Here is a 27,234-nt window from a genome sequence, read left to right on the forward strand (position 1 = left end):
TTGTTTACTGTGTATTGTCAAGAACCTGTGTGAAATCTCTGTTTAAAATCAGATGAATTGCTTATTCCAGAGCAGAATTTACCCTTTCCTTGTTGAAAGTAGCCTCTATAGAACTGTTACAAACCAGCTTTCTCTAAAGAACTGGCATGTCTTTTGTTTCTTTTCAAGGCTAAAGTATCTGAGAATGAATAGAAAGGGCTTAATTCAATCTCGGGTACACCAGTCTTACACATGTGTAACTCCACTGGCTTCAGGAGTTGCTCCTGATTTACACCAATGCGAGAGCTAAATCAGTCCTGCAATGTGAAGCTGAATCCTGAGGTACTCACTGAAAAACTTGTGCATCATCGTTGCCAGCTCCCTTCAGGTTGAAGAGGACAAAGTTGAAGAGCCCAGGTTTTTGTTACTGGTTAACATGGACAACAAAGAAATTCCTTATATGGTTCTTGATAGACAACTAGAATGGCATGAGGAATTAGTCAGGGGAAGGTATACATTTACTTCTGATAAAATACCTAAACATGTTGACGAATTAGGTGTTTGCTTCAGGCTCCTGGCAGTTTGGGCAATCCTGACTTCAGGCCTTTGTCCATAAGTCAAATAACAGACGAGTAATGGTTAAGAGAAGGCATGTGTTAGAAAATCATGAGTTCATATGGGTCAGCAGTAATAATCTCTCTTGACATAAAGCTCCACATCACAACATCCTATTGGTGTGAACATCAAACTATACAAACACATCTCTGCCTGTCTGAGCTCTGATGTACCCATCACTGAAGTAGTGAGCCACCAATACTAAGCACAGATGTACTCCAGTGAGAATTCTCTGAAGTCATTAAACACATGCACTGTTGCTGATACTAAACTGAACTCTGTCCAGCTCCAGGTAGGTAGCTACAACCTTCTCTTAGTACAGTCTATTCACTTTTATTTTTTGATCCCTTGCTGTCTTCTGCTTTAAAAAGTTCCTTGGCACCTCATCCTCATGTCATATAAAATAAATGAATATATAACATACAAAGCAGTTTCCAATTTATTTTTTCCTGACTTTTGATGTGACTGAAAAATTAATGAAAAAAAAATCAAATATGGTCTGACTTATTTCTTCTCTTCCCCTGGGCTTGTGTTTTCAGGCTTTTCACCACCTGGTTCCCTACCTCCATCAGCAGAGCTACATTGTGGCTTTTCTTTGGTAAATAGCTTGATGTATTATTCTGGGGGGAGGGATAGCTCAGTGGTTTGAGCATTGGCCTGCTAAACCCAGGGTTGTGAGATCCATCCTTGAGGGGGCCACTTAGAGATCTGGGGCAAAATCAATACTTGGTCCTGCTAGTGAAGGCAGGGGGCTGGACTCAATGACCTTTCAGGGTCCCTTCCAGCTCTATGAGATGGGTATATCTCCATATATTTTTAGGTGCAGCTCACTAAGGTGGGTCAGGCATACTTCTCCTGATCCAGTTTTTTTCATGCAAAAATTGCAGTGTGCCAGAGTAGCTCTGCCAAAAGCTGCTTCCCAGATGATGCTCTCAGAAGTGAAATATAATGATCATGTTATAAAAGTGAAGCTGTTGCTTGGACTATGGTTTCTCGTTGCAGCCACAAGTGCACAGGGCCAAGATTCCACATCCACAGGACAGCCCTAAGTTAAGCACTCATGATGAAGGAAGGGTGAGGGTCAGTTGTGGGGGTAATGGTGGTGAAATAAACATGGTTGTACTTTACTTTTGATCTGATAGTCTTCATCCTTTTCCCACCCCACCTATGGAGCCTGTGGGCATACAGAAATTGTACCAATTTAACAAAATCTATTTCAAATTAGTTAAATTTGTGCAACTGTCTTCTATGGATACTTCTTAATCATTTTAACAGTGAATAAAATTAATTTTAGCTTAATGTAGTTTTTACCAAATATTCCCATTGGTTTCAAAGGGATTTGGATGAGGCCCTTAAAAGAGTGCAAACACACACTAAACGATGAGGAGAAAGCATGCAGCAGCGGCTTCAATGCAAACATAGTTGACGTTTAGGAACTTGGGAGTAGGTTGGTGGATGTTAGAAAAGCCAAGCCACAAAATGAGATTAAACTGGCTAGAGACAAAGGGTTAAAAGAAACCCTACAAATACATTAGAAGCAAGAGGAAGACCAAGGATAAGGTAAGCCTTTTATTCAATGGGGGGGGGGGGGGGAGGAAACTAACAGAAAATGTGGAAATGGCAGAAGTGCTAAATGACTGTTTCAGTTTTCACCGAAAGAGTTAGTAGCAATTGGCTGTCTAACCGAGTGAATGCTGGTGAAAATGAAGGTGAATCAGAGGCTAAAATAGGGAAAGAACAAGTTAAAAATTACTTAGACAAGTTAGATGTTTTCAAGTCACAAGGGCCTCATGAAATACCTAGAATACTCAAGAAGCTGACTAAAGAGATACCTGAGCCATTAGCAATTATCTTCAAAAAATCATGGAAGATGGGAGAGATTCCAGAGGACTGGAAAAGGACAAATGAAGTGCTAATCTATAAAAGGAAACAAGGACAACCCTGGGAAATACAGACCAATCATCTTAAATTCATTATGCCAAAAGATAATGGAGCAAATAATTATGCAATCAATTTGCAAACACCTACAAGATAATAAGGTAATAAGAAACAGCATGGATTTGTCAAGAATAAATCATGTCAAACCAACCTGATAGCTTTCTTTGACAGGGTAACAAACCTTATAGGTAGGGGGGAAGTGGTAGATGTGGTATATCTTGACTTTAGTAAGGCTTTTGATACGGTCTCACATGACCTCATAAACAATCTAGGGAAATACAATCTAGATGGAGCTTCTATAAGGTGGATGCATAACTGGTTGGAAAACCGTTCCCAGAAAGTAGTTAGTTCATAGTCAAGCTGGAAGGGCATATTGAGTAGGGTGCCACAGCAATCAGTTCTGGGTCTGGTTCTGTTCAATATCTTCATCAATGATTTAGATAATGGCATAGAGAGTATACCTATGAAGTTTGTGGACGAAACCAAGCTGGGAGAGGTTGCAAGTGCTTTGGAGGATCGGATCAAAATTCAAAATGATCTGGACAAACTGGATAAATGGTCTGAAGTAAATAAGATGAAATTCAATAAGGACAAATGCAAATTACTCCACTTAGGAAGGGACAATCAGCTGCACACATTCAAAATGGGAATTGACTGCCTAGGAAGGAGTATTGCGGAAAGGGATCTGGGGGCTCTAGTGAATCACAAGCTAAATACGACTCAACACTGTTGCAAAAAAAGCAAACATCATTCTGGGATGTATTAGCAGGAGTGTTGTAAGCAAGACACAAGAAGTAATTCTTCCACTCTACTCAGTGCTGATTAGGCCTCAACTGAAGTATTGTATCCAATTCTGGGTGCCACATTTCAGGAAAGATGTGGAGAAAGTCCAGAGAAGAACAACAAAATGATTAAAGTTCTAGAAAACATGACTTTGGAGGGAACATTGAAAAAATTGGGTTTGTTTAGTGTGGAGAAGACTGAGGCGGGACAGGATAACAGTTTTCCAGTACATAAAAGGTTGTTACAAGGACGAGGGAGAAAAATTCTCTGAGGATAGGACAAGATGCAATGGGCTTAAATTGCAGCAAGGGCAATTTTGGTTGGACATTAAGAAAAACTTCCTAACTGTCTAGATAGCTAAGCACTGGAATAAATTGCTAGGGAGGTTGTGAAAAATCTCCAATGATGGAGCTTCAAGAGCAGGTTAGACAAACACCTCTCAGGGATGGTCTAATAGCCCTGGTCTACACTGGAGGGAGGTGGGTGGGGGGGAAATCGATCTAAGTTATGCAACTTCAGCTACGTGTATAACGTAGCTGAAGTCAACGTACTTAGATCGACTTACCATGGTGTCTTCACCACAGTGAGTTGACTGCTGCCGCTCCCCTGTCGACTCTGCTTGCGCCTCTCACGGTGCTGGAGTATAGGAGTCGATGGGAGAGGGCTCGGGGGTCGATTTATTGCATCTAGGCTAGACATGATAAATTGATCCTCACTGAATTGATCGCTGCCCACCGGGTAGTGTAGACATACCCTTAGTCCTGCCATGAGTGCAGGGGACTGGACTAGATGGCCTCTCAAGGTCCATTCCAGACCTGTGATTCTATGTTGCAAGGTTGTGTGGATTTAGTATGGGATTGGGGTGGGGGGCTAGCAGACCTGCTCTCTCCTTTGCTCCAGTGCATTCTAATTCTATTGCTAGTCCAGGGAATCAGAGACTTCTAGGCTATGCGTAAGAGGGTATTGGTAGAGACAGCACAGAGACCTAGTGTGACCTAATACTTGTATGGATTAATTCTCTGATCTAGCAAGGCTCTTACACACAATTTTAAGCATGTGAGTAGTTCCATGTGCTTAAAGGTAAGCAAATGTGGAAGAGTATTGCTGCATCAGCACCTCAAATTCTCTAACATATCTGGTCTGAAGCAGGATTTCCATTGACTTTATCAATGCAGGTAGGCAAGACACTTTAATACAGGATTTGATTATAGTGCCTGCCAAATGACATTTAGGCTCTTGTCTGCCTACTTAAGAGCCTCTGCTATCAGTTCAGTGGGAGGCAGAGAGCTGCACCTAATGTATATAGATCAGAATGTGTTGCTTATCACGGGAAATCATAGAAGGTGTAGCCCACAAAGAATAGGTCCCAGTACCTCCTGTCAGCTAGCTCTGTTTACTCTGGGGTGCCTGATCATTTTGATTAAAGAAAAATCCTCATTAACTAGAATTGTACAGAGCCAGGCAACGCCAACAGCTTTCCTTAAAACCTGAGAGCTGCCTCCCCATCCTCATTTACTGTTGTCTGTCTCTCTGCTCTTCCCGATGGTCTGACCCTTGCTGAGCATTATGACTTGAGTGATCTGTAGGAGCTGCAGCCCACGAAAGCTTATGCTGAAATAAATTTGTTAGTCTCTAAGGTGCCACAAGTACTTCTGTTCTTTTTGTAGGATATAGAGAATGCCCAGTGATACCAATGACGTGAAAACGCCTGAGGGCCAGGACTGCATCATTGTATATGACTGCAAAGCTTTATGCCACCTGGGGGCAATACAAACCAGTACTAATAGCCCAGCTGACTGCTTGGATCAAGAGAAGGTGCTGCCCTGGTGAAGATCAAAATGATCAAGGAGTCACACTTTGGACAGATTTCAGTGTAGCAGCCGTGCTAGTCTGTATCCGCAGACAGAGCCCATGTTACTCCTCTGCATTTATCACCCCCCACACAACGATTAAACTCTGCCGGGCACCGTGCTATGAAATCCAGAGCGCTGGAGCCATTTTTGCCACCCGCAATATCTAAACGCTCCCCCAATGAATGGTTCCTGGAGGCAGCTCAAAGAGGAGCGAGCCCTGGGTTTGTGTGTGCCTGTGTCCGGTTACGGGAGCCTGGGGAACCTGCCTACAACATAGCATGAGTGGCAGCCCAGATCCCCCACCCCTCGGGGCCCTGGGAGAGAGGAGAGCCATTGGGCTAAGCTCGCCTTTCTGCCCGCCTCTTCCAAAGCATCACCACGTGGTCCTCCCCTAGCAACCGGCGGGGATGTCTTGGTACAGGCAGCTAGGGGCAGAGAGAAGGCTCGGCAAGATGAGGCCAGAGGGGTATTGACTGGGCTGGGGTATTTGGGGTGGGGGGGTGGGTGTAAGGCTCAGCTGATTGAACTCTCTAGCGTGAGCCGTGACAGCTGCCTCCTCCCAAGCACCCAGCCATTAGCACAGCAATCTGCAGCTCACTTTGCATTTCCTGCACGATCAAAAAGGCATCCTGCAAAAATGAATCACCCTCACCCTGGGTAAGTGAGAACTGAAGTTTCCAGCTATGCACCCAGGGGGTTGGGCCAGCTGTGCTCCCACTGGCTGGAGAAGCCGAAGTGGCAGATTAATTAATGAATAAGGGTTGTGGGCCGGTGCTTAATGGAAGGAAAACTATTTTAAAGCACACAAAAATACCTTTCCGATTATTTCTTTGCTGAAGATTCTGAAGCCCTTTATGTTTAAAGATGTCATTTGTTTTTAAATAAAGAATTGTCACAAGCAGCATCTGTCAAAGGCATCAGGCATTAGAACCTCAGTCACAGGAGCTGGTGGTTGCAGGATAATGTTTGCATGGAAAATTATAAATAGAAAAAAAAATGCTAGTTGGGAGAACTAGGACTAACCTATTGCACGTTCTCCTGGAGTACTTCAATAAGGAGAGTGGGGTAATTCAGTATTAAAAAGCTGTATCGACCCTAGGGCGTCTATAGCTTCATTCTTTTTTGAACAGAGATTTTGACTCTCTTTGGATCTCTTATTGTTGCTACCTCTTACTAAAAACAACTGCAGTCCTTAACAGAAAAAAAAGACCCAAACCAATCATAGAAATCTAGTATTCTCAAATTCCCTTCTGTATTACACAGTGGAATGTATCTTAGACTAGTTTCTCCCCCCCCCCCACATCAGAAATACAAATAGTAGGCAGCTATATCATAACTTTATTTTACAAATAATTTAAATATGCTCTTTCCCTTTAATTGTATCTGTTATACATTTTAAAGAGTTGAACAGCCTAGTTAAAATCAGTTGATGTTCCTCATGTTTGAAATAAGACTCTAATCTTTGTTTATGGTTATTTGGCTTTCTAATTAATTTTATGGGAATAATGGAATAAAATTCAGTGAAGCAAACAACCTGAAAGAATTTAGGGCCTGATCTTGCATTCAGATTTAGACAAAACTCCCAGTAACTTTAGTTACTCAGCTCTATAAGCCTTTGTAGAACTGAGCCCTTACCTGGCATTTCTATCTGGAGCACATCCATAGATCTCAGAGCTCTTTGCAAAGGTGGGTAAGTATTCCTATTTTATGTATAGGGAAACTGATACACAGAGAGGTTAAGGCCAACATTGTCAAAAGCATCCCTTATTTTGTGTCCCTCAATTTTTGGGTGTGCAACTTGAGACACCTAGGACACACCGCTCCTATTTCAGTTCCTGTTGAAATCAATGGGAGCTGCAGGTATTCTGAACCTCTGCAAATCAGGCCCTATTTGTTGAGGTGACTTGCTCAAGATCTCAGTGCAAATTAATAGCAGAGCTGGGATTAGAACCCAGATTGCTGAATTCCCATTCCTGTACCTATCCACTGGACCTGCCGTAAAAGGTGTAATTATAACATAATTTGGTGATAATTTAAAAACCTTTAGAAACATTTGTATCCTGTATTTCTGAATCTGTGTGGTTTGTACAGTTGATAGGCTATAAGCAAAAATGTCTGAAAACCCCGTGTTTGTGGAGGGTTGTGTGGCATGAGTTATTGCACAAGGGATCCTTGTATTACAACTGGTATCTATTGTACTTAGGCTACAGACAAATGAATGCCTCAGTCATGGCTGTCTTCATATACGTCTCAAAATACTTGTGAAGTAGTCTGATTAGACTGGGTAATCATCTGTTTGGTGAAAACAGTGAAAATTACAGCACCGTGGATAATTAAGATCAGTGACTATAATTTAGGGAAAATATACTTAAAATAAATGAAGGCATTTTCAACAAGAACAATATGGATGGAAAAATCTTTAATGTATTCTGTCATTATCAAAACCACAACTCCTTAATGAAGCAGGGATGCGTTATGAAATTGTCAAAAACTAGCATTCAAATATTCAGCCAGCTGAAGTCAGTGGAAAGGCTCCAATGGATATCAGTGGGCTGGGGATCAGATCTGAAGGCCTTGCCTTGCTCTTGCAAACGTTTAAGTAGGGTATGTACATTTACTCATGTGAGTAGTCACACTGCTGTGGTCTTTAAAAAGTGTGTGTGTGGGGGAAAGGGGGATGTCTATCATTTCCTGCAAAAGTAAAAAGCAACATCACATTTGTTCTGCTTCTCCCTCCAGCCCCCACATCAATTCTACGCCCCTCTCTCTAGCCTCACCTCTGCTCCTCCCGTAACTCCTGATGTTCTTTACTCCCCTCCCTTGGTGTAAGGGGGGGTGCAGCTCTGCCCAGGCCTAGTGTAGCAGACTGGGAGGAGTCAACCCATTGCTTACAGGAAGGAACAAGCTGGACTCTTTCTGCTGTCTCCTCCAACTCCCCACCTGTGAGAACAGTTTTGACTACAGGGGGGAGCAGGAGACAGCACTACCTGCAACTGCACTGATTGGCTGCTCTTCCCACGAGATAGGACAATGGGGAAAGAAGCAAGTCACGAGGGTTTTACTCCCCAGGCAGGGCTAAAATGTGTACCCCTCAGCAACATTGTTCATGATTTTATAGATTTCTATCATATTCTCCCCCCTTCCCCAGGTCATTTTTTTCTAATCTGAACAGCCCCAGTCTTTTTAATCTCGCCTTGTATGGAAGCTGTTCCATCCCCCTTTGCATTTTTGTTGCCTTTCTCTGCACCTTTTCCAATTCTAATATCTCTTTTGAGATGGGGTGATCAGAGCTGCACACAGTATTCAACGTGTGGGTGGACCATGGATTTATATAGCAGCATTATGATTTTTTCTGTCTTATTATCTATCCCTTTCCTAATCATTCTTAACATTGGTAGCTTTTTTGACTGCTGCTGTACATTGAGCGGATATTTTCGGAGAACTATCCACAATGACTCTAGGATCTTTGTCTCGAGTGATAACAGCTAATTTGGACCCCATCATTTTGTGTGTATTGTTGGAATTATTTTTTTCAAGTGTGTGTTACTTCGCACTTACCAATATTGAATTTCATCTGCAATTTTGTTGCCTAGTGTAGTGATATCCCTTTCTAACTCTTCACAGTCAGCTTTGGACTTTTAACTATCTTGCGTAATTTTGTATCATCTGCAAATGTGGCCATCTCACTATTTACCCCCTTTTCCAGATCATTTATGACCCCGGTCCGCTCAAGCGGACTGCTGCTGTTTTCAGAGATACTGCCTTAGGGCATTTTGCTAGGGACAGGTGGAGAGAGAATCTCCCCAACAAATCAAAATAACAATTCATCTATGGGGTTTCAGAGTTATTTCACAAGATTCTTTTTCAACAAATGATCCCTTCCCCACTCCAAAAATAGAAACAAATTGCAAACCCATCTCAGTCATTGGCCACATTTCCTTCATGTAGTTTAAGTTCATAAACACCAAATGATATAACCACCTGTAAATATACAAACAATATGATCAAGGCAGCTGTGACTCTGGAGTGCCCTGTCCTGGCTCCTAGACAGCAAAATCCATTTCTCGGAGTAGGATGAGAGTAGCCCAGCTCTTTGTTGGATAATAAGGCTCAGCTGCACATGATTATCTCAGTTCAGGCAAACACTCCCAGCTGGGACTTTGAAATTCTCTGCTGCTGGGATTTAACATCAGCTTTCCCCTCTGCAAAAAAGTAGCCCCCCCTCCCCCAAAGCATACCTCTGGTTTGGCAGGGCCTCCTGTGCCAAGGAGCCTCATTGCAATTGGGGGCATGATTAGGGTTACCATATTTAAAAAATAAAAAAAGAGGACACTCCATGGGCCCTAGCCCCGCCCCTTTCCCACCCCAGGCCCCGCCCCAACTCCGCCCTTTCGCCGCCCCTTTCCCAAAGTCCCTGCCCTAACTCCCCCTCCTCCCTCCCAGCCACGCGAAAAGGGCTGCCCGAGCGCTACCGGCTTTACGGTTTGCCGGGCAGCCTCCAGACCCTGCGCCCCTGGCCGGCGCTTCCCCAGCGTAGCTGGAGCCCGGGAGGGGAAGCGCCCAGCCAGGGGCACAGGGTCTGGAGGCTGCCCGGCAAACCATGAAGCCGGTAGCACTCGGGCTTCGGGCAGCCCCCCTTGCCTCCGGACCCCAGACGCTGGCTGGGCACTTCTTCTCCCCGGCTCCAGCTGCTCTGCTCCTCCCCTCTTAGACTTCGGCTCTGTTTAAGAGCCAAGCTTCCTGAGCCAGCGCTACCGGCTTCGGGCAGCCCCCCCTTGCCTCCGGACCCTGCGCCGCCGGAGCAGAGCAGCTGGAGCCGGGGAGGAGAAGTGCCCGGCCGGTGGCTGGGGTCCGGAGGCAAGGGGGGCTGCCCGAAGCTGGTAGCGCTGGCTCGGACAGCTTGGCTCTTAAACAGAGCCAAAGTCTGAGAGGGGAGGAGCAGAGCAGCCGCGGGAGGGGAAGTGCCCGGAAGGTATTTTTCCCGGACATGTTCGGCTTTTTGGCAATTCCCCCCGGACGGGGGTTTGATTGCCGAAAAGCCGGACATGTCCGGGAAAAACCGGATGTATGGTAACCCTAGGCATAATGGCTGCAGAGCTTCCTTAGGGGCATGGCAAGATTTTGTTTCAGGCCTGATTCTGCAAAATCTTACTTGCTTGTGCAGTCCCTACCTCCACAAGAAGTTGCTCACAAATCACTTCCGGGGGACTTGTAGGAGTCAGGGCTGTAGGATTTGGCTCTTTTGTGTTGCAGAGTGTTGAGTAAGCTGTTCATGGCTGATAATTAATGCATAAAGATAACACACTTCTCTTAGATTTCTTCTGTTTGCAAGATAAATAAGAATGGGGAGAGTCCGTGTATATCACCAGCTGGAAATAATGCAAGATTCCATAGCTTATTAAATTTTTTATTAAAGCTGAGAATGCATCTCCATTGTGGCTAGAATGGTTTGTTCTCATTATGGTTTAAGTGGAAAAGTGGCAATAAACTGCAATTGTACAATAAAAAGCAGGAATTGTAATTCTCAGTGACTCTGCCAATCAATAAATAAGGCATTGATGCTCTGTTAGTCTATTTCTTTGGTAGAATATCACTAACTTAATTACACCATGAACAATTAACCATGGAGATTTGATTTATAAAAATAACATTAGAAGCCTACACAGACTTTGTTCAAATACACTTATGAATCAATAAAAATGGTTATAAAATCATTTCTACAGAGACAACATTGTTTGTCTCTGAGCTACAGTACATAATACATTGTAAACTGGTAAACACCGGATATTGCTGAAAAATATCTGGCACTGATGTTGCAAATGAAAACCCTGTAGAGTAGAATATTCCAAGTGAACAATCCCTTAATTCACTAAATGCTCAGTGGTGTGGTGGTTTAACAAGACTGTGCTGGGTGGTTGGGTGAAAATAAGAAACTTATCTGAAGTCATGTGCAATATGAATGAGCAGCACATACTCTGGTATTTGAATAACTTAAGTCTCCATTGCAGGGTATTTTGGAGAGCTGCAAACTTTGTTAGCCCTGATAAATAATTAAAAAACAAAAGGCAAAATTCTCTGTGTTGGTTTCTATACAGTGTAGTTGTAGCTGTGTCCATCCCAGGATATTAGAGAGACAAGGTGGGTGTTGGTTTCTAGGCATTTGTCCAGTCTGAGTATTTGTACTTGTCTTTATTAATTTATTACTTTTCTTAATGGAAAAAAGGAGAGATGGCTCCAGTGACAGCAATTTATTTTCTTTAACAGGCTGTTAAGATGTTATCCTAGCAGTGTAAATGATACCAAAGTGTGAGTTGTAAGCAAATGAAATGATGCATATCCTGGATGATGTAAGGCCAAGCTGTTCGTTATAGGCATTTACCCTGCCCCCAAACAGCTTTGCTGGAAATGGAGCATTTTAGCAAATTTCCTGAGTTTACTGTAGGCCAGATTGTGTGTGGTCCCTGTGCAGGTATACAAGAGTGGGGAGAGGGTACATGATTTTTATGACCATTTTTATTGATTGGAAGGTATATTTGAACAAGGTCTGTGTAGACCTCTAACATTATTTTGACGCATCAAATCTTTATTACACCATGAACAATTAACCATAAAGTTAGTGACGTTGCATCAAATAAATAGACTAAGAAAGCATCAATGCCTTATTTATTGATTGCTAGAATCACTAGGAATTTTTTGAAATTTTTGTCTAAACATTTTTCAATTTTTTTCAGATTCTACAAGCTCTAATTCCTTATTATAAGCAAAATAAAACACTATTTACGTTAAACTGTATTTGTACATTGAAAGGTTGTAAAGTAGGCCAGGGATTTTCCATGTTTACTGTCTCTCAGTAACTCCACAGCAAAAAGTTATTTGTCCTGAGTGTTATTCCATGACTGAAAGTTAGTTAAGAAGTTAACTCATGATGCATGAGCCAGAAAAGAATCCAGTTCAATCTCCTGTTTATATTTTGCAGTGCTAACAAGAAGCAAAAGTAAAATAAAACAAAACAAAACAAAAACCTTGCTCCGCAAAGTGAGCAGAGATGACTCCAAGTATGTGCAGATCTCTCCCATGGTATTTCAAATAGGAGGTGGTGGCCCTACTGCATTTACCCATAATTTCCTTTCTGGTAGGCAGCATGCTCTGTCAGTTATCTGCCTGGCTGCTATTTGCCGCTGTACTTCAGTGGTTCTGCAGGCAGATAGGGACAAATTCACAGCTGTGAAGGTCCTTTTCTCAGGGCAGCCACTGAGGTTCTGCCACACAAAGTGGGAGGAAATGGAACTTAGGCCTTGGCTACACTTGCAGATGTACAGCACTGTGAGTTAAACCTGACTTCGTGCAGCAGAGTAGGGAAAGCGCTGCAGTCTGTCCACACTGACAGCTGCCCAGCGCACTGTTGTGGCCATATTTGCGGCAATTGCAGCGCTATTGGGAGCGGTGCATTATGGGTAGCTATCCCACAGAGCACCTTTTCCCATTCTGGTGCTGTGGGTTGTGGGAAGGGGGCGTGGGTGCGGGGGATTCTGGGTCCTGTCCCAATGCCTCGTGATGCATCACTTCGCATCCCAGAAATCCCTTTGTTTCCATCCACCTTTCTGTGCAGCGCGATCTGTCTGCGGGAAATGGAGTCTGAACTGCTGAGGCGTATGCTGATGAGTCTCGCCAGCACGTCACGTTTGGCTGTCGAACTATTCCTTAAGATCCAAAGTGACACTGAGAGTCAGGGTGAGGAGTCCGACGATGCTATCGAGCCGCGTAATGCGTACGACACGAAATTGCTAGTGGCATTCACGGACATGCTCAGCACCGTGGAACACCGCTTTTGGGCTCAGGAAACAAGCACCAAGTGGTGGGATCACATTGTCATGGAAGACTGGGATGACGAGCAGTGGCTGCAGAACTTTCGGATGAAAAAAGCCACTTTCATGGGACTGTGTGAGGAGCTCGCCCCCCACCCTGTGGCGCAAAGACACGAGATTGAGAGCTGCCCTGCCAGTGGAGAAGCAGGTGGCTATTGCAATCTGGAAACTGGCAACTCCAGACAGCTACCGGTCGGTCGCAAACCAGTTTGGAGTGGGAAAGTCGACCGTTGGATTCGTGTTGATGCAAGTTTGCAAGGCCATTAATCGCATCCTACTCAGAAGAACCGTGACTCTGGGTAACGTGCAGGAAATAGTGGATGGCTTTGCACAAATGGGGTTCCCTAACTGTGGAGGGGTGATAGATGGGATGCACATTCCTATTCTGGCACCATCCCACCTAGGATCCGAGTACGTTAATCGGAAGGGGTATTTCTCTATGGTTCTCCAGGTGCTTGTGGATCACCGTGGGCGTTTCATTGACATTAACACAGGCTGGCCTGGAAAGGTGCATGACGCACACATCTTTCGGAACACTTGGCTGTTCAGGAAGGTGCAGGCCGGGACTTTTTTCCCAGAGCGGAAGATCACGGTAGGGGAAGTTGAAATGCCCATTGTGATCCTTGGAGATCCCGCTTACCCATTAATGCCGTGGCTCATGAAACCCTACACAGAGAACCTTGACAGCAGCAAGGAACCGTTCAACTACAGGCTGAGCCGGTGCTGAATGACTGTGGAGTGTGCCTTTGGCCGTTTAAAGGGCCGCTGGCGATCTCTGTATGGGAAGCTGGACTTGGCCGAAAACAGCATCCCCGCGGTTATATCCGCGTGCTGTGCCCTCCATAATATTTGTGAAGGGGAGGGTGAAAGCTTCACTCAGGCATGGACCTCCGAGGTTCAACACCTGAAGGCTCAATTTGCACAGCCAGAGAGCAGGGCTATTACAGGGGGCCCAGCGCGGGGCTGCAAGGATTAGGGATGCCTTGAGGGAGCAATTTGAGGCTGAAAACCAGCAGTGATATCTGGTGTCCTGCACGGGAGTGAAGTGCAGTAGTTCCAATCTTTAGGAATCAGTGTCTGCTTAGCAGACAAGCAGACTTGCAGTGCCTGTTTATTTTCTGGGCTAAGGAGTCTTTTACTTTATGCAATAATAAAGAATGTTTTCAAAGCCAAAGAATCCATTTATTGAAAAGAAAAAAAAATTATTTATTGAAAAGAAACAAGGGGGTGGCGTGGGGAACAGTCCAATCACAGATTCGTATATGTCCTATCTGGTGTGCTGTGCAGTGAGTGCTGCACTTCAGGACAGCTATACTGCATGGTGATGGGGGTTGAGTACAGAGGGTAAGGGTCGTGGTTTTCAGGGCTGGGTGGTGAAGATACTGGTGTTGGAGGCAGCAAGTGGCGTGAAGAACACGGAAGTTGGGGAAAGTGGTTGGAGGTGACAGTGGGGCACAACGGAAAGAGTTTTGGGACAAGGGCTGTAGAGGGGGGTGGCGTTTGCATTTGCGGTACTGCTCCTCTTTCTGCATGGCTACCAGCTCCTGGATAGTGTCTGCTTGGCGCTCCAGGATGCTTATGAGCCTATCAGTGCTTTGCTGCCGGTGCGCGGTGCTTTGCCGCCAGTGGGCTGCGTTTTCCTGGCGGATCCTGCTTTCTCTCTCCCTCCAGTCCTGTGCTTTCTCATTCTCTTTAATAGATTGCCGCATCACTTCGTGCAGCGTGTCTTCTTTGCTTTTTCGCGGTCTCTTCCTGAGTCTTTGCAGTCTCTGAGCAGGCAATGAGAGGGACGGCTGAGGTCTCAAGGTTGATGCAGCTGTATAGGCAAAATGCAACATTTAACAGAGGCAGCATTGTTTATACCAGACAGAGTAATGATTCCCCCTGCACTTAAGGAGTAGAAAACACACAGGGTCTACACAGTAGCAAAATTTTCCCGTCTGAAACAGAGCACACATATCCCACGGGAGCCTCAAAATGGTGAGTAAGGGGGACTGATTGTTTCAGGGCTGCACTGTCTTCTGGGTTTCTGTGCCTTGGGGAGAGCCAACAGCTTCAGGGGGCACCTACACTGAACACTGTCCCAACATTTTCCACAGGAGTTGGTCCTGACGATATCTCGCTGCTGAGGGTGACCTGGGAAGCAAGGGAGGGTCTTCTACTGCAATGCGGCTTCCGCCCTGGCCCATATGCAGCTTGCCTGTGTGCAGCAATGGTCCCCCCGCCCCTCGCGGCACAGTGGCACGGACACGTTAGCCTGGCTGGGACAAGGACCACGGTGGCTCTCCCGATAAACCCGCGCAAGCGCATTGCACACGTTCTGGATGAGACATTCGAGGAGATTACTGAGGCCGATTACCACGATGTGATAAACCACATCAATGCACTATTCCACATCTAGGCATGCATGCCTAACCCTCCTCTCCCAAAGAGCCTGCACCGAAAAAATTCCTTCCCGAAAAAAAAAAAAAAATGCTTACCGGGAACCTGCTCTTCTGTTTGTCCTCCACCAAGTACCGTCCGCTGCGACTGGCTACCTTCCTCCTGGCTTGAGAAGAGCTCCTGGCTGCATGGCTCCAGGGATTCCGGGGTGTCCATCCAGCCCACCACCATCACTCCGTTTTCCTCCTCCTCCTCCTCCTCCTCTCCCCCCACCGGCTCTGAAGTGTCCATGGTGGTGCTCGGAGTGGAGGTGGGGTTAACCCCAAGTATCGCATCCAGCTCTTTGTAGAATCGGCAGGTCGCGGGGGGAGCACCCGAGCGGCCATTTGCGTCGCAGGCTTTGCGGTAGGCACTCTGCAGCTCCTTCACTTTAATCCTGCACTGCAGGGTGTCCCGATCATGGCCCCTTTCCATCATGTCCTTTGATACCTTCCCGAACGTATCGTAATTCCTACAGCTGGAGCGCAGCTGGGACTGTACAGCTTCCTCCCAACAAACACTGATGAGGTCCAGCAACTTGCCATTGCTCCATGCTGGGGCTCGCTTGGCGTGCGGAGGCATGGTCAACTGGAAAGATTTGCTGATAGCACTCCACGCCATGCTGGGCTAAGCAAACGGGAAGGGGATTTTTAAAATTCCCGGGAATGTAAAGGGTCGGTCACATGGTTGGTTACCTGAGGCCAGGGCAGTAGAGTTTGAACTGATGACCAGAGTGGCTAGAACAGGCATTGTGGGATACTGCCGAGTAATTCTGGAGGCCATTCACAGTGCATTGGGCGGCCACACTGGCGCTGCAGCGGCAGCGCAATACTTGCTATTCCTCTCGGAGAGGTGGAGTACATGCAGTGCTGCAACCACGGAGATACAGCGCTGCAAATGCCTTGCCAGTGTGGACGGGGAGTGAGTTACAGCGCTGGGGGAGCCTTTACAGCGCTGTAACTCTCAAGTGTAGCCAAGGCCTTAGAAATTGCAGGGATAGCACATGGCCTCTGTGATATGAAGTCCTACTCATTGGGGCTCCCTGCAAAGCAGCATGCAAGAAGTGGTTAGGAGCATGGCCAGAAGACCTTTCCTGCACAGATCCTCTGCTGCTCCCTTCCCTGGGTATGTTGGCTGCATTAGGACTGAATTGTGGCTACTCTTGGACACGAGATAAAAACCTATATGGATCCTTCTGGAATGGCAATGCTAAGCCTTCTGTAAAATGAATGCAAATATATGGCGGTCTAATTTCCTTGCATGGATGCCTTAATAGGATATTCATCTCCTGTCTTTCAGCACCCAAATAGGCATTTACACATGTAAATGCCTGTCTTAAGTGCCTAACTACTGACCTGAATGTTCACATGTGGGATTTGGGAATTCTAATTTGGCCAATAGAGAAATTACAAATAAAAAATAAATATAGAATAAAACAGTGAGACCAATGAAGTGGAGAAAAAAATAGATATAGCAAGCAAAGTAGCACATATGAAATAGCAAAGAAAAGGGAAATATTAGTAAAATTTCCAGCGGAGATGGGTTTTTGAGCTTTTTACGTCATAGCAATAACAAGCTATGTGAATATACCTGTAGCAGAAAACCAGTGATACTAACTTGTTTATATTGTGTCTCAGTCACAAATTGTTTGTTCACTTCTGCTCGATTTTCTGCATCTAATCTATGCACTTTGTCCTCCATAGAGGAGCTTCGGGTGACATTTGTATGTATCTTCTTAAATATCTTAATCTTTGAGATGTGGCCTTTAAAACATAACAACAACAACAGCAAACACACTAACCTCTTCTTCCCCACAATATTTAGGAGTACGGGGACACAGGAATTGCTATACTAGATCAGATCACTGGGACATCTCATTCAGTAGCCTGTCTCTGACAGTGGCCAATACAAAGTGCTTCATAGGAGGAAATCCTACAGTAGCTAGACATGGGAGAACCTGCTTCCAGGGAAAGTTTCAGCCTAACTCTGCAAAGTTAGAGGTTGCCTTATGTCCTCTTAATGTTAATTAATAATTCGCCATAAAATATTTGCTGGTATCTAAACCTAAGTCTACAGTGATGCAATATTGATATTGTTACTTAATCTTTCTTGACTGTTTCCCTGCTTTTTTCCACCATAACCGATACACGTTTTTCTGAATCTTATCTCCAGATATGATTAGTGAATTAGCTGGCGCTGGAGGTAAATAGCACTCCATAGAGTGTCTGGGAGAGGTAACGTGAGAAGACTGCTGCTGGTGCCCTTGTCACAACAATGAACACATTATCTCTGTGCCATAGGTAGCTTTCAGCACCTGAGAACACAAGCCTACTCTGAAATTCAGGTCTTTCAATACATGGTGTGCCTTTTCATTTAGAGGGTAAGGTCTGACATGGAATACATTCCATATGAACAATATGCATGCACCCAATCCTTTTGGAGTGCTAATAGGGCCCAATCCAAGGTCTATTGATTTATTTCAGTGGGCTTTGGCGTCAGCCCCTACACAGTGTTAGTATTGCCCACGTCTGCATATCTTTAGCGATAGCAACCACCCGTGGTCATGTAACCAGATTAGTATTTACCAGAGGCTTTGTAGAATCAGGTCCATACTCCAGACATGTGACTCAAATCTGAATTCCAGTTGATATCTCACCACACTGTACGGGTCAGTTACATGCTAATTTTTTTTTTTTACAAATCAGACCCTAATCAGGGTAGAAAGCACAGGCTTTGGTTGAACACTATGGGCCTGATCCCAAGCCTGTTAAAGTCAGTGGGATTCGTTCCCTTGATTTCAATGGGCTTTCGATCAAGCCCCAAAAGAACATCTCTGCCCCATGCCCCTCTCCAGTATCCAATTGAACTTTGAATTTGAATTCATTATTTTTGAGGCGCTGTCTGTTCATAATTCAAAGAAGACTCAAGAACATAAGTCTACCAAGAGCTAGGTTTGGTACATGCCCAGATATCAGTTGTATTCTAACTTGTTATATGACCCATGAAATACTAAATGGAAGGAAGAAAATAAAAGGATATTGGGTTAAGTTTCTCTTCTGTCTTCACTAATATGGTACAGCATTGCCAAGTGATTGTGTAAATCAATACTTGGCATAATCGCTATAATCTGGCAGTTTCAAATGCAAATGCAAACAAGGGATAAAGAAAGTAACATAAAACGGTTGCTATAGTACCAGTGTTTAATCTCCTTGCATAACATGGTAAACTAAATTGTTTGTTTAAAGTTTAATTTGTCTGGTGTAGGCTACCTGTGAGATTATTGTGAAACCAAAAAATATATTGCCGATAAATCTGTTACCTTCCTCATGTTTTTCTCAGGATAATTTTTTCCCCCTATCTCCTTGAGAGCTCTTTTGTATATAGTACTTCAGCTCTGTGTAATAGAAATGAAGCCTGTTTAAACCAATTGAAAGTTACAGGCAAAAATGTACACCCTGGCTCAGATTGAAACAAATGCAACTATTCAACAGATTGCTCATTCATCATATAACAAAATACCTTGCACATCTACTGCGTCTTCCATCACACTGCCAAGGTACTACACAAATATTAATGAGCTAATGAGTCTCAACCTTTCTCCTCCCTTGAGGTAAATATTGCTAGTCCCATTTTACAGAAGGGGGAACTGAGAAACAAAGGTGCTAAATTTTCGTATCTATTTACTAATAGATGCCTCAGGTTTTGGTGCCCAGTTGGGACACCGTGGGTTAGATTTTCAGAACTTCTGAGCACCTGCAGCTCCTATTGCGTTCCAATGGAGCTGTGAGCACTCAGTACCTTTGACAATCAGCCCCTAGTTATCTCAGACTGTGCACCCAAAAATGGAGGCGCCTACAGTTAGTGGAGACTTTCCCAAGGTCACCCAACATGTCTGGGATAGAGGCAGGCACAGAAGCCCCATTTCTTGGCTCCCTGACCATCCTTCTTCACTTGTCGTTCTTTCAGTTTTTCATTATTAAACAAGAGACACATTCATCGGTTTATTCTGGATGGTCGCGTGCATTAAAAAGGATGTTTAATACATAGAAAATAGAGATGAAAGAGAGCCACTAGGTTAAATTATCTTGGACCAGATCCTGGACCACACTGGCACCCCTTTGTGCTGCTTTAGTGACATGAAGGGGACTTGACGTTGCCCCAAATGGAGCCCTATGACACACTGCCCCCGAACCACTAATGTAGGAGATGAACTGGGGCAGAAGCTGGTGTAGCCCAAGTACTTTGCACGCCATCAATCATGAGCCAGCACAATGGCTGAACCAGCCCCAGTACAGGAGGAAGAATGGCTGATGCAAAGGCATCTTTGCCTCTATCCCCTCCTGGGTATCAAGTGTAGCTCAGTGCACCTGACGCTTGAGCTCTTCCCTGTTCTGCTAGTGGAGTCTTGTTCCCTGTAGTATATTTTTAAGCTCTTTGTTGGGCTAGTTCTAGTTTTAAATGTCCCAAGTAATGGGTTTTCCACCTTTTTCTCTTGGGAGAGTGTGCTCAAATTGGCTTGGACTTTATTTACCCTTCCAGCGTCTGGAAGGAAAATAATTTTCCTGATATTCAGCCCACATATTCCTTCTGTCATATTTAATCCCATAAGGAATCAATGCGTAAGTGCAGGTTGGGAGTCAGGAGGTCTTGAATTATAATACCGGCTCTGCTGCTGACTCATTGCGTGGCTGTATACAAATCTCTTTGCTTCAGTTTCCCCAGCTCTAAAATGATTCTCATATACATTCTTCCTAGGGATGCTGTAATAATTAATGTTAGTTTAGTATATTAAATCTATCATATATGCTTATAAATGCGGTGTATTATTACTATCATAATGCCACTAAGCTTGATTATACCCTAAATAATTCTCCACTCCTTAGTGCTCACACACTAAAATATGTGTAGATGTTTATTATGTACACCCTTACTACTCACTTACCTGAGCCATACGTATTTAGACTGAGCTTTTCATTGGAGTCTAAGCGAGTTAGGAGCCCAATTCCCATTTAAATTCAATGGGATATGGCTATCCAGCTTCCTTGGGTCCTTTAAATATCCCAGTGTTAGCTTCTGTAATCATCTATTGTAGTTATTACTAGTTAAAACAAACAAAAGGAAGTACTTCTTCACAGAACACAGTCAACCTGTGGAACTCATTGCCAGGGGATGTTGTGAAGGCCAAAATTATAGCAGTGTTGAATAAATAATTAGGTACGTTTATGGAGGATAGGTCCATCAATGGCTATTAGTCAAGATGGTCAGGGATGCAACGCCATACTCTGGGTGTCCCTAGTCTCTGATTGCCAGAAACTGGGAGTGGACGACAGGGGATGGATCACTCAATGATTTCCTGTTCTGCTCATTCCCTCTGAAGCACTTGGCATTGGTCATTGTCTGAAGACAAGATACTGGGCTTGGACCATTTGTCTGACCCAATATGGCTGCTCTTATGTTCTTATGTAGTTATTACTTATATTGCAGCAGCATTTAGGAGCTCCAGTAATGGACCAGGGCCCCATTGTGCTAGGTGCTGTACAAACACAGAACAAAAAGACAGTCTCTGCCCTGAAGAGCTTACAATTTAGGTAGCTGGTCTCCTTAAAATCTCAAGGTCAGAGTGCAGCACAGGATGGGATATCTAACTTCTTTTTCCTTGCAAGGTCCACATTGTACATTGGGGTGGGTTGTTCTGTATCTTGAGCTTTCTAGGCCAGTAGCACTTACATTCTTGAAAGGCTAGTGACAATCTTTCACCATGTCTTCTTCTGTATTAATGTTGGCCTTAGATGAGGTCCTTGCCCAACCTCTTGGGCACGCAGCATGTTCCTAGACCAAGGAGAGTACAAAGCTGATCTTCCAAATATGATAATAAAATTTGATATCAGTTTTTGGAGGGGACAGTGGGAAGGCCTAGTATTCCCTTTCATATTATCTGCTTCTGGTTTAAAATGTGTGTCTACAGTTCTCAGGATGTCCGTACAGTGTCAGGTCCAGATTCTGATTCATGCAGACAGAACACTCATAAGAGATGAGTGTGCACGTTGGCCTTTTGTACCAGCTCTTCAGTGGCTTGTGGAGTAAATTGACTTCCTTATTTAGCTTGAGAGTCTCAACCTTACAGAGTGGATCTAATGATTTTCTGTAATGGGCTGTAGCTACAGTGGGGGAAGACAGACGGAGCAATCTCACCATTACCAGCTGCACTTTTAACAGTACAAACAGCTGCCATATGGTGAGTGCAGACTAAAACATAGTACCATAGCATCATGATCTTGTAATGTCATGAAATGTGTGAATATGATGCAGTGCAATTTCTGTGCAGATGAATTCAGGCATATTTATATGGGACATGTAGGCTTATGTGTCTTGTTTAAGTCATATATTCTAGATGCATTGATGTACCTTTGAATTTTTTTAAACAGCTTCTCAAATAGGTGGGACAGATACTAATCCTATTGCCATGAGTTAGTCATCTCATCCCATACGGAGCTTGAGTTCTGCCACTTTTAACGACCAGTGCAGGACTCATTTCTTTAAACAGGCCTTTCCTCATTAGCGAAGTAGCCTGCTGGCCTGGCAACATTTCCTCCTGGGAAACAACCACTTAGCTGACTCCTTGTGGAGAGAGTGGTTTAAAATAAAGAGAAAAACTGGGCTTCTCTTTTGGACACACACAACTGTGACCTTTAGTTTTTCCTGCACTGGTCCTTAAAAGTGGCAGAACTCAAGCTCTGTATGGGATGAGATGACTAACTCATGGCAATAGGATTAGTATCTGTCTCACCTATTTGAGGAGCTGTTTAAAAAAATTCAAAGGTACATCAATGCATCTAGAATATATGATTTAAACAGGACACCTAAGCCTACATGTCCCATTGGCATGTCTATAGGCATTGCAGTAGTGGAAGAATTAGAACTAGAGAGACCCTAGAAAGACAGATGGATTCATAACTCCAGAAGAAACACTCAAGAAGAATGCTAAGGTAGAGACATAAGCTAATCAACCATTTTTAGAAAAGAAATTTACATCCTGGACTGACAACTTGTATGTTAATTTTCAAACCAGCACAAATAAAAAGGGTCCAGGGTTTATTATAGAAACAGTATTTAAGGATGCCAGCGACGTGACTCTCATGGGTAGTGATTATATGGACACTACCTGGAAAGAGGAAAAAGAGCATGACCTAGAGAAACGTTATGCAGAGCAATAGAGAAAGAAGGCAAATCCCTTAACAAGATACTCAGAAGCCTGAACATATCAGCACAAAACTGAAATAAATGGTGGAAACTGGCAGATGCCCTATGTACCTGATGGTGCGGTAGGAAAAAGAAAGAAAGACTTATGTTCTTTATATTTAGTGGGGCTAGAAGTTGCTGCTTCAATTGTATATATTGAAAGAGGCAGATTCTCTGGTCTGCTAGCTCCATTTTGGGATAGGTAAGTAGCACAAAGAAGACTTAAATCAGCTGGAGAAGGCCAGTGGAGTTTTCCCCCCTGTCTAGGTGAACTCTGGCTGCATAAATTGGGCAGAGACAGCATAGCTGCCTTATGCACCATCCCCTTCCAGCCCCAGTGTAAAAGTATGGAGGGTGCATGTTGGAGGTGTGCCGGAGACAAGGAGAGGGGTGTAAGGAAGCAGATTTCTAGTATGCTTGATCTTCCACTGATGCAAATTAGAACTGGTCCTCTGTAACTCTAGCTTGCCCCAGGGCCAGACATGTTTGGATTAGAGAACTGCAACTGGCTCATTGATACCTTCCCGCCCAATCTCACTGTACTCAAATTCCAAGCAGCCAAATCTGGCCCCAAATGACTTATGTCTGAATGTTCTATGGGTACGATATTAAGCTACCATAAATCCAGCCATTTCTTACTCTGGCAGACATCTCATGGGAATTTTGTCTGAGCAAGAACAGTGGCTTGGGGTCCACAGTGAAAACAGTCTTTACTGGTTGATATTTTATCTAATGTTGAGCAAACAAAGGGCCTGTGTATCCCAGGATGAGTGATTTCTGGAGAAGATCTAAATCTCTCATGGAACAGGGGGATGTTACCTCTATGGGACAGTTGAAGGTTATTTATCTGACAAAATGCCTGAATTGATTTTTCAAGACAACACTTTGTGCATCTAAATTTCAGATAGATTATTTATAACTTCAACACTAAACTCTGGGTTTACATAATGTCTCCATGGTGATCTCATTTATTGGTTTCAGGTCACTCGCAACCTACAACAGCCTAACAGACAGACACTTGGCTGGATACTTCAGCAATACAAGGATAAGACGGCATCTTCAGCGATCAGGGCTGGTAGGCTTTAAAGGCTCCCTTTTTGTTACTTTTACCTCACACTGCCGGGTATTTTTGCTTTTCAGTACAGAGATAGGGTTGCCACTTTTTAAAAATTTGCCCATCTAGACAAACACATCTCATGGTGTCATCCCATGCCAGCATGATGTAAATGTGATCTTTTCATTGCATCAGAAGGTCATCCACTGCATTACCACCCAACATCACAGTGTGATCACATATCCCTATGGGATTTGGGGTCCTGTAAATATAGCATGGTTGTGTGACACAGGGCTGTGCTGCTAAAATCTGGACAATCGTAGAGAATCAAGGACAGGTGCTAATTCTGGGCCTGATACTGCAATGTGCTAAGTAGCATCAAAGACTTCGTTGGGAGTTGAGGAAGTTGCAGTTAGTACACTGCTGGAGGTATGTAGTAGTCCGGTGCAGGGGTCGTGCCCTCTCAGGGGCCGTCGGGAGCCAGGCCGACTCACTACACGGCCTGGGTCGGTCTCGGGGTTCGAGGGTCTCGGGGTTTCGCCCCTCTGGCAGGGGCTAAGCCAAAGGTATACGGCCTCTGCAATGGGCTACCGCCCTCCGTCAGGGCTAGGCAGCAACCCTGGTCCGGGCTCCGGTTCTCACTGCCGGAGCTGGGAAGCACAAAGTCAGTCAAGCCCACGCGCTAGCTCAGGGCGGGCAACGCACAAGGGTCCAAGGGGAGGGCTCAGGGCCTTCCTGAAGGCTGAGCCCTAACAGAGTCACTAGGCCCAGGCCCTTAGTCAGGGCGGGGCAACAAACAATAGTTCGGGGGGCTCAGGTCTGTGGATCGGGAGCTGAGCACTGGCAAACTCAGGACACCCCAAGCCCTTGGTCAGGGCGGGGTAGCACAAAATAGTCCAGGGGGGCTCAGAACCTTCCTGCAGGCTGAGCAGTAACAAAGTCAGGGGTTAAGGCCTGGCCCTCAATCAGGGCGGGGCAGCACACAATAGTCCAGGGGGGCTCAGATCCGGGTCGCAGGAGCTGAGGACTAACAAAGTTAGTAGGCCCAGGCCCTCAGTCAGGGCGGGGCAACAAACAATAATTCAGGGGCTCAGGGCCTTGTATCAGGAGCTGAGCACTAACAGACTCAGGACGCCCCAAGCCCTTAGTCAGGGCGGGGCAACAAACAATAGCTCAGGTATGAGGCTGGAGCGCTGGCTGGAGAGGGAGGCTGCCACCCGTAAATGGGGTGGCAGGGGGGACACAGGCCCACCCACTCCACTGTGTCCCAGCCCGGGGCCCTAAGAGCAGCAGTCAGTCTGCCGCTGTGTCGGTGGGGTCCTGACCGCAACACACCGACATTGGCTCCTCTGTTGTAGCCAGACTGGGGTCAGCTACCCCTGGGCTACTTTCCATCTCCCTCTCCATTGGTACCTGCTCATTGCTGGACTCGGCAGCGGGGTCCCACACCATGGGTTCCTCAGCTCACAGAGGGTCGTCTGGGTCGGGCTGCTCCTCCGGTCTCGGGTCAGGGGGGCGCTCGGGTCCCTCCTCGGGGCACCGTGCTCGGGGCAGGCTCGGCCAATCCACGTCGGGGTACCGTGCTCGGGGCAGGCCCGGCCAATCCCCCTCGGGGTACCTGGCTCTGGGGAGGCTCAGTCGGTCAGCGTCCGGGTATCTGGCTCTGGGGAGGCTCGGTCCGTCCGCGTCGGGGTACCTGGCTCTGCGAAGACTCGGTCTAGCCGGAGCTTGCACCGGCACGTCTGTCCTCTCCGGCCACTGGGCTCCAACTGAGAGCTGGGGCCTGGCTTTTATACTTCCTGCCCCGCCCCTTAACTTCCGGGGGGCGGGAACAGGTGGCGGTGGCTCCGCCCACTTGGGTGCCAGTTCAGGCTCCTCCCTCTCAGGGGCCGTCGGGAGCCAGGCCGACTCACTACAAGGTACTTTGCACATTGCAGCATTGGAGGCTGAGGGATGCTCATCTTATTTAAGATGCACAGCACCACCATATGTGATTGGGCTGTAAATGTGTTAACTCATTATTGGTAGAGGGTGTGTGCATGACAAGGCAACGTTAACTGATTCTGTTCATGCCATGGGTGAGACCATTCTCACACCTAAGATAGGTATTCACTTAATACAAATCATTCATTTTCTCCCAATTTAATATTATTGGATTAAATTAATACTTTGTGGAGACTGGAGGAGAGGACACTGTGGTGGAATTCCAGCAGGAAAAATTCCAACAGCAATAAAAAAAACATACCTCCTAATGACCCAGTTCGGATTTTCGAGTATTATGAAAATTCCCCAAGTGACATGAGAATAAAACTGCTTCTGAATGCTGAGGATCCTGAACTTTGATTGGCTCGTGATGAGCTATTAATTGAAACTGAGGCATTGTCCCTTAATAATAAACATGATTGCCTATCAGTCATCTGTCTCCATGGTGTTGGAGACCATTATTGGCATGGATCAATTCTGTACAGAAACACTGGGTAATCTTAGCATAGCCCTGAGCTTGTGACAGAGTTGCAGTAAGTCATTACCACACATGAATGGCAGTGCATTACCACACAGTAAGGCTGCTATTAAGACGTGTCACTGTATTTGTATTTCAAATCTATTGTGAGGAGAACTTTTCTTTGAATGATTACAATAGATCCAGTATGTCTTTGTTGCATATTTCTGGTTGTTCTTCTCAGAATCTGTAAGTCATAATTAAACGCTATTAGATGATTGACTTGTTTTTAAAAAACAGTGTCAAAGTTAACCTATTGCCTATAAAGTCGATTAGCAAATTTACAAAATTCCAATTCAGAATTGAGTTAATACCGTTAATTTTATTTTTCAGCAATCTCTATTGTCTCTAATTGTTTCATGCAGTGTTGTTGAAGCTGGGTTAGTCCCAGGATATTGAGAGACAAGGTGAGTGAGGTAATATCTTTTATTGGACCAACTTCTGTTGGTGAGAAAGACAAGCTTTCGAGCTTACAAAGAGCTCTTCTTCAGACCTCCATGCCTCTCTGTGCTGCCTTCAGACCTGAAGAAGAACTCTGTGTAAGCTCGACAGCTTGTCTCTCTCACCAACAGAAGTTGGTCCAGTAGAAGATACTATCTCACCCACCTTGTCTCTCTATGGTCTCTAATGGAAGTGGGGGACATAGTAAAGGTGCAGAAATGGTGTATGTCTTCAAGTAGTTTTGCTCTCCTTTTGTATGTGGCTTTGTTTAGGATACACCTTGTTCTCTCTTCTCTTTTTCTCTATATTTATATTTTATTTGCTTATGGCAGATCTCAAGAAGTGGAAGAATAATATCTGAGAAGGAGTATCGGCTAAATGCTATGAGGAAGGATCACCAAAGATACGTACGGGAATGCCTAGCTCAGGCCATATTTCACAAGGTCCTTGACATGGAGGTATGAACACATTATCCACATATAAGCCTTTTAGAATAGTATCAGAGGGGTAGCCGTGTTATTCTGAATCTGTAAAAAGCAACAGAGG

General features: G+C 45.0%; 1 protein-coding gene across 6 annotated transcripts in view; it reads left to right on the forward strand.

Moving 5' to 3' along the window:
* The first annotated feature begins 5,680 nt into the window (after positions 1–5,680).
* Positions 5,681–27,234, forward strand: part of ERICH3 (glutamate rich 3) — a 68,591-nt gene continuing 47,037 nt past the window's right edge. For 5 of the 6 annotated variants that reach the window (XM_054038188.1, XM_054038192.1, XM_054038193.1 and 2 more), the window contains exons 1-3: positions 5,681–5,825; positions 23,675–23,768; positions 27,021–27,146. In XM_054038188.1, coding sequence (XP_053894163.1) covers positions 5,806–5,825; positions 23,675–23,768; positions 27,021–27,146 — 240 coding nt within the window. In that variant the 5' untranslated portion in view covers positions 5,681–5,805. Of the gene's footprint in view, positions 5,826–23,648; positions 23,769–27,020; positions 27,147–27,234 lie in introns of those variants that run through there. The other variant, XM_054038190.1, reaches the window with a different exon arrangement.

Source organism: Malaclemys terrapin, chromosome 8, assembly GCF_027887155.1.
Source record: "Malaclemys terrapin pileata isolate rMalTer1 chromosome 8, rMalTer1.hap1, whole genome shotgun sequence".
Classification (NCBI taxonomy): Eukaryota; Metazoa; Chordata; order Testudines; family Emydidae; genus Malaclemys; species Malaclemys terrapin.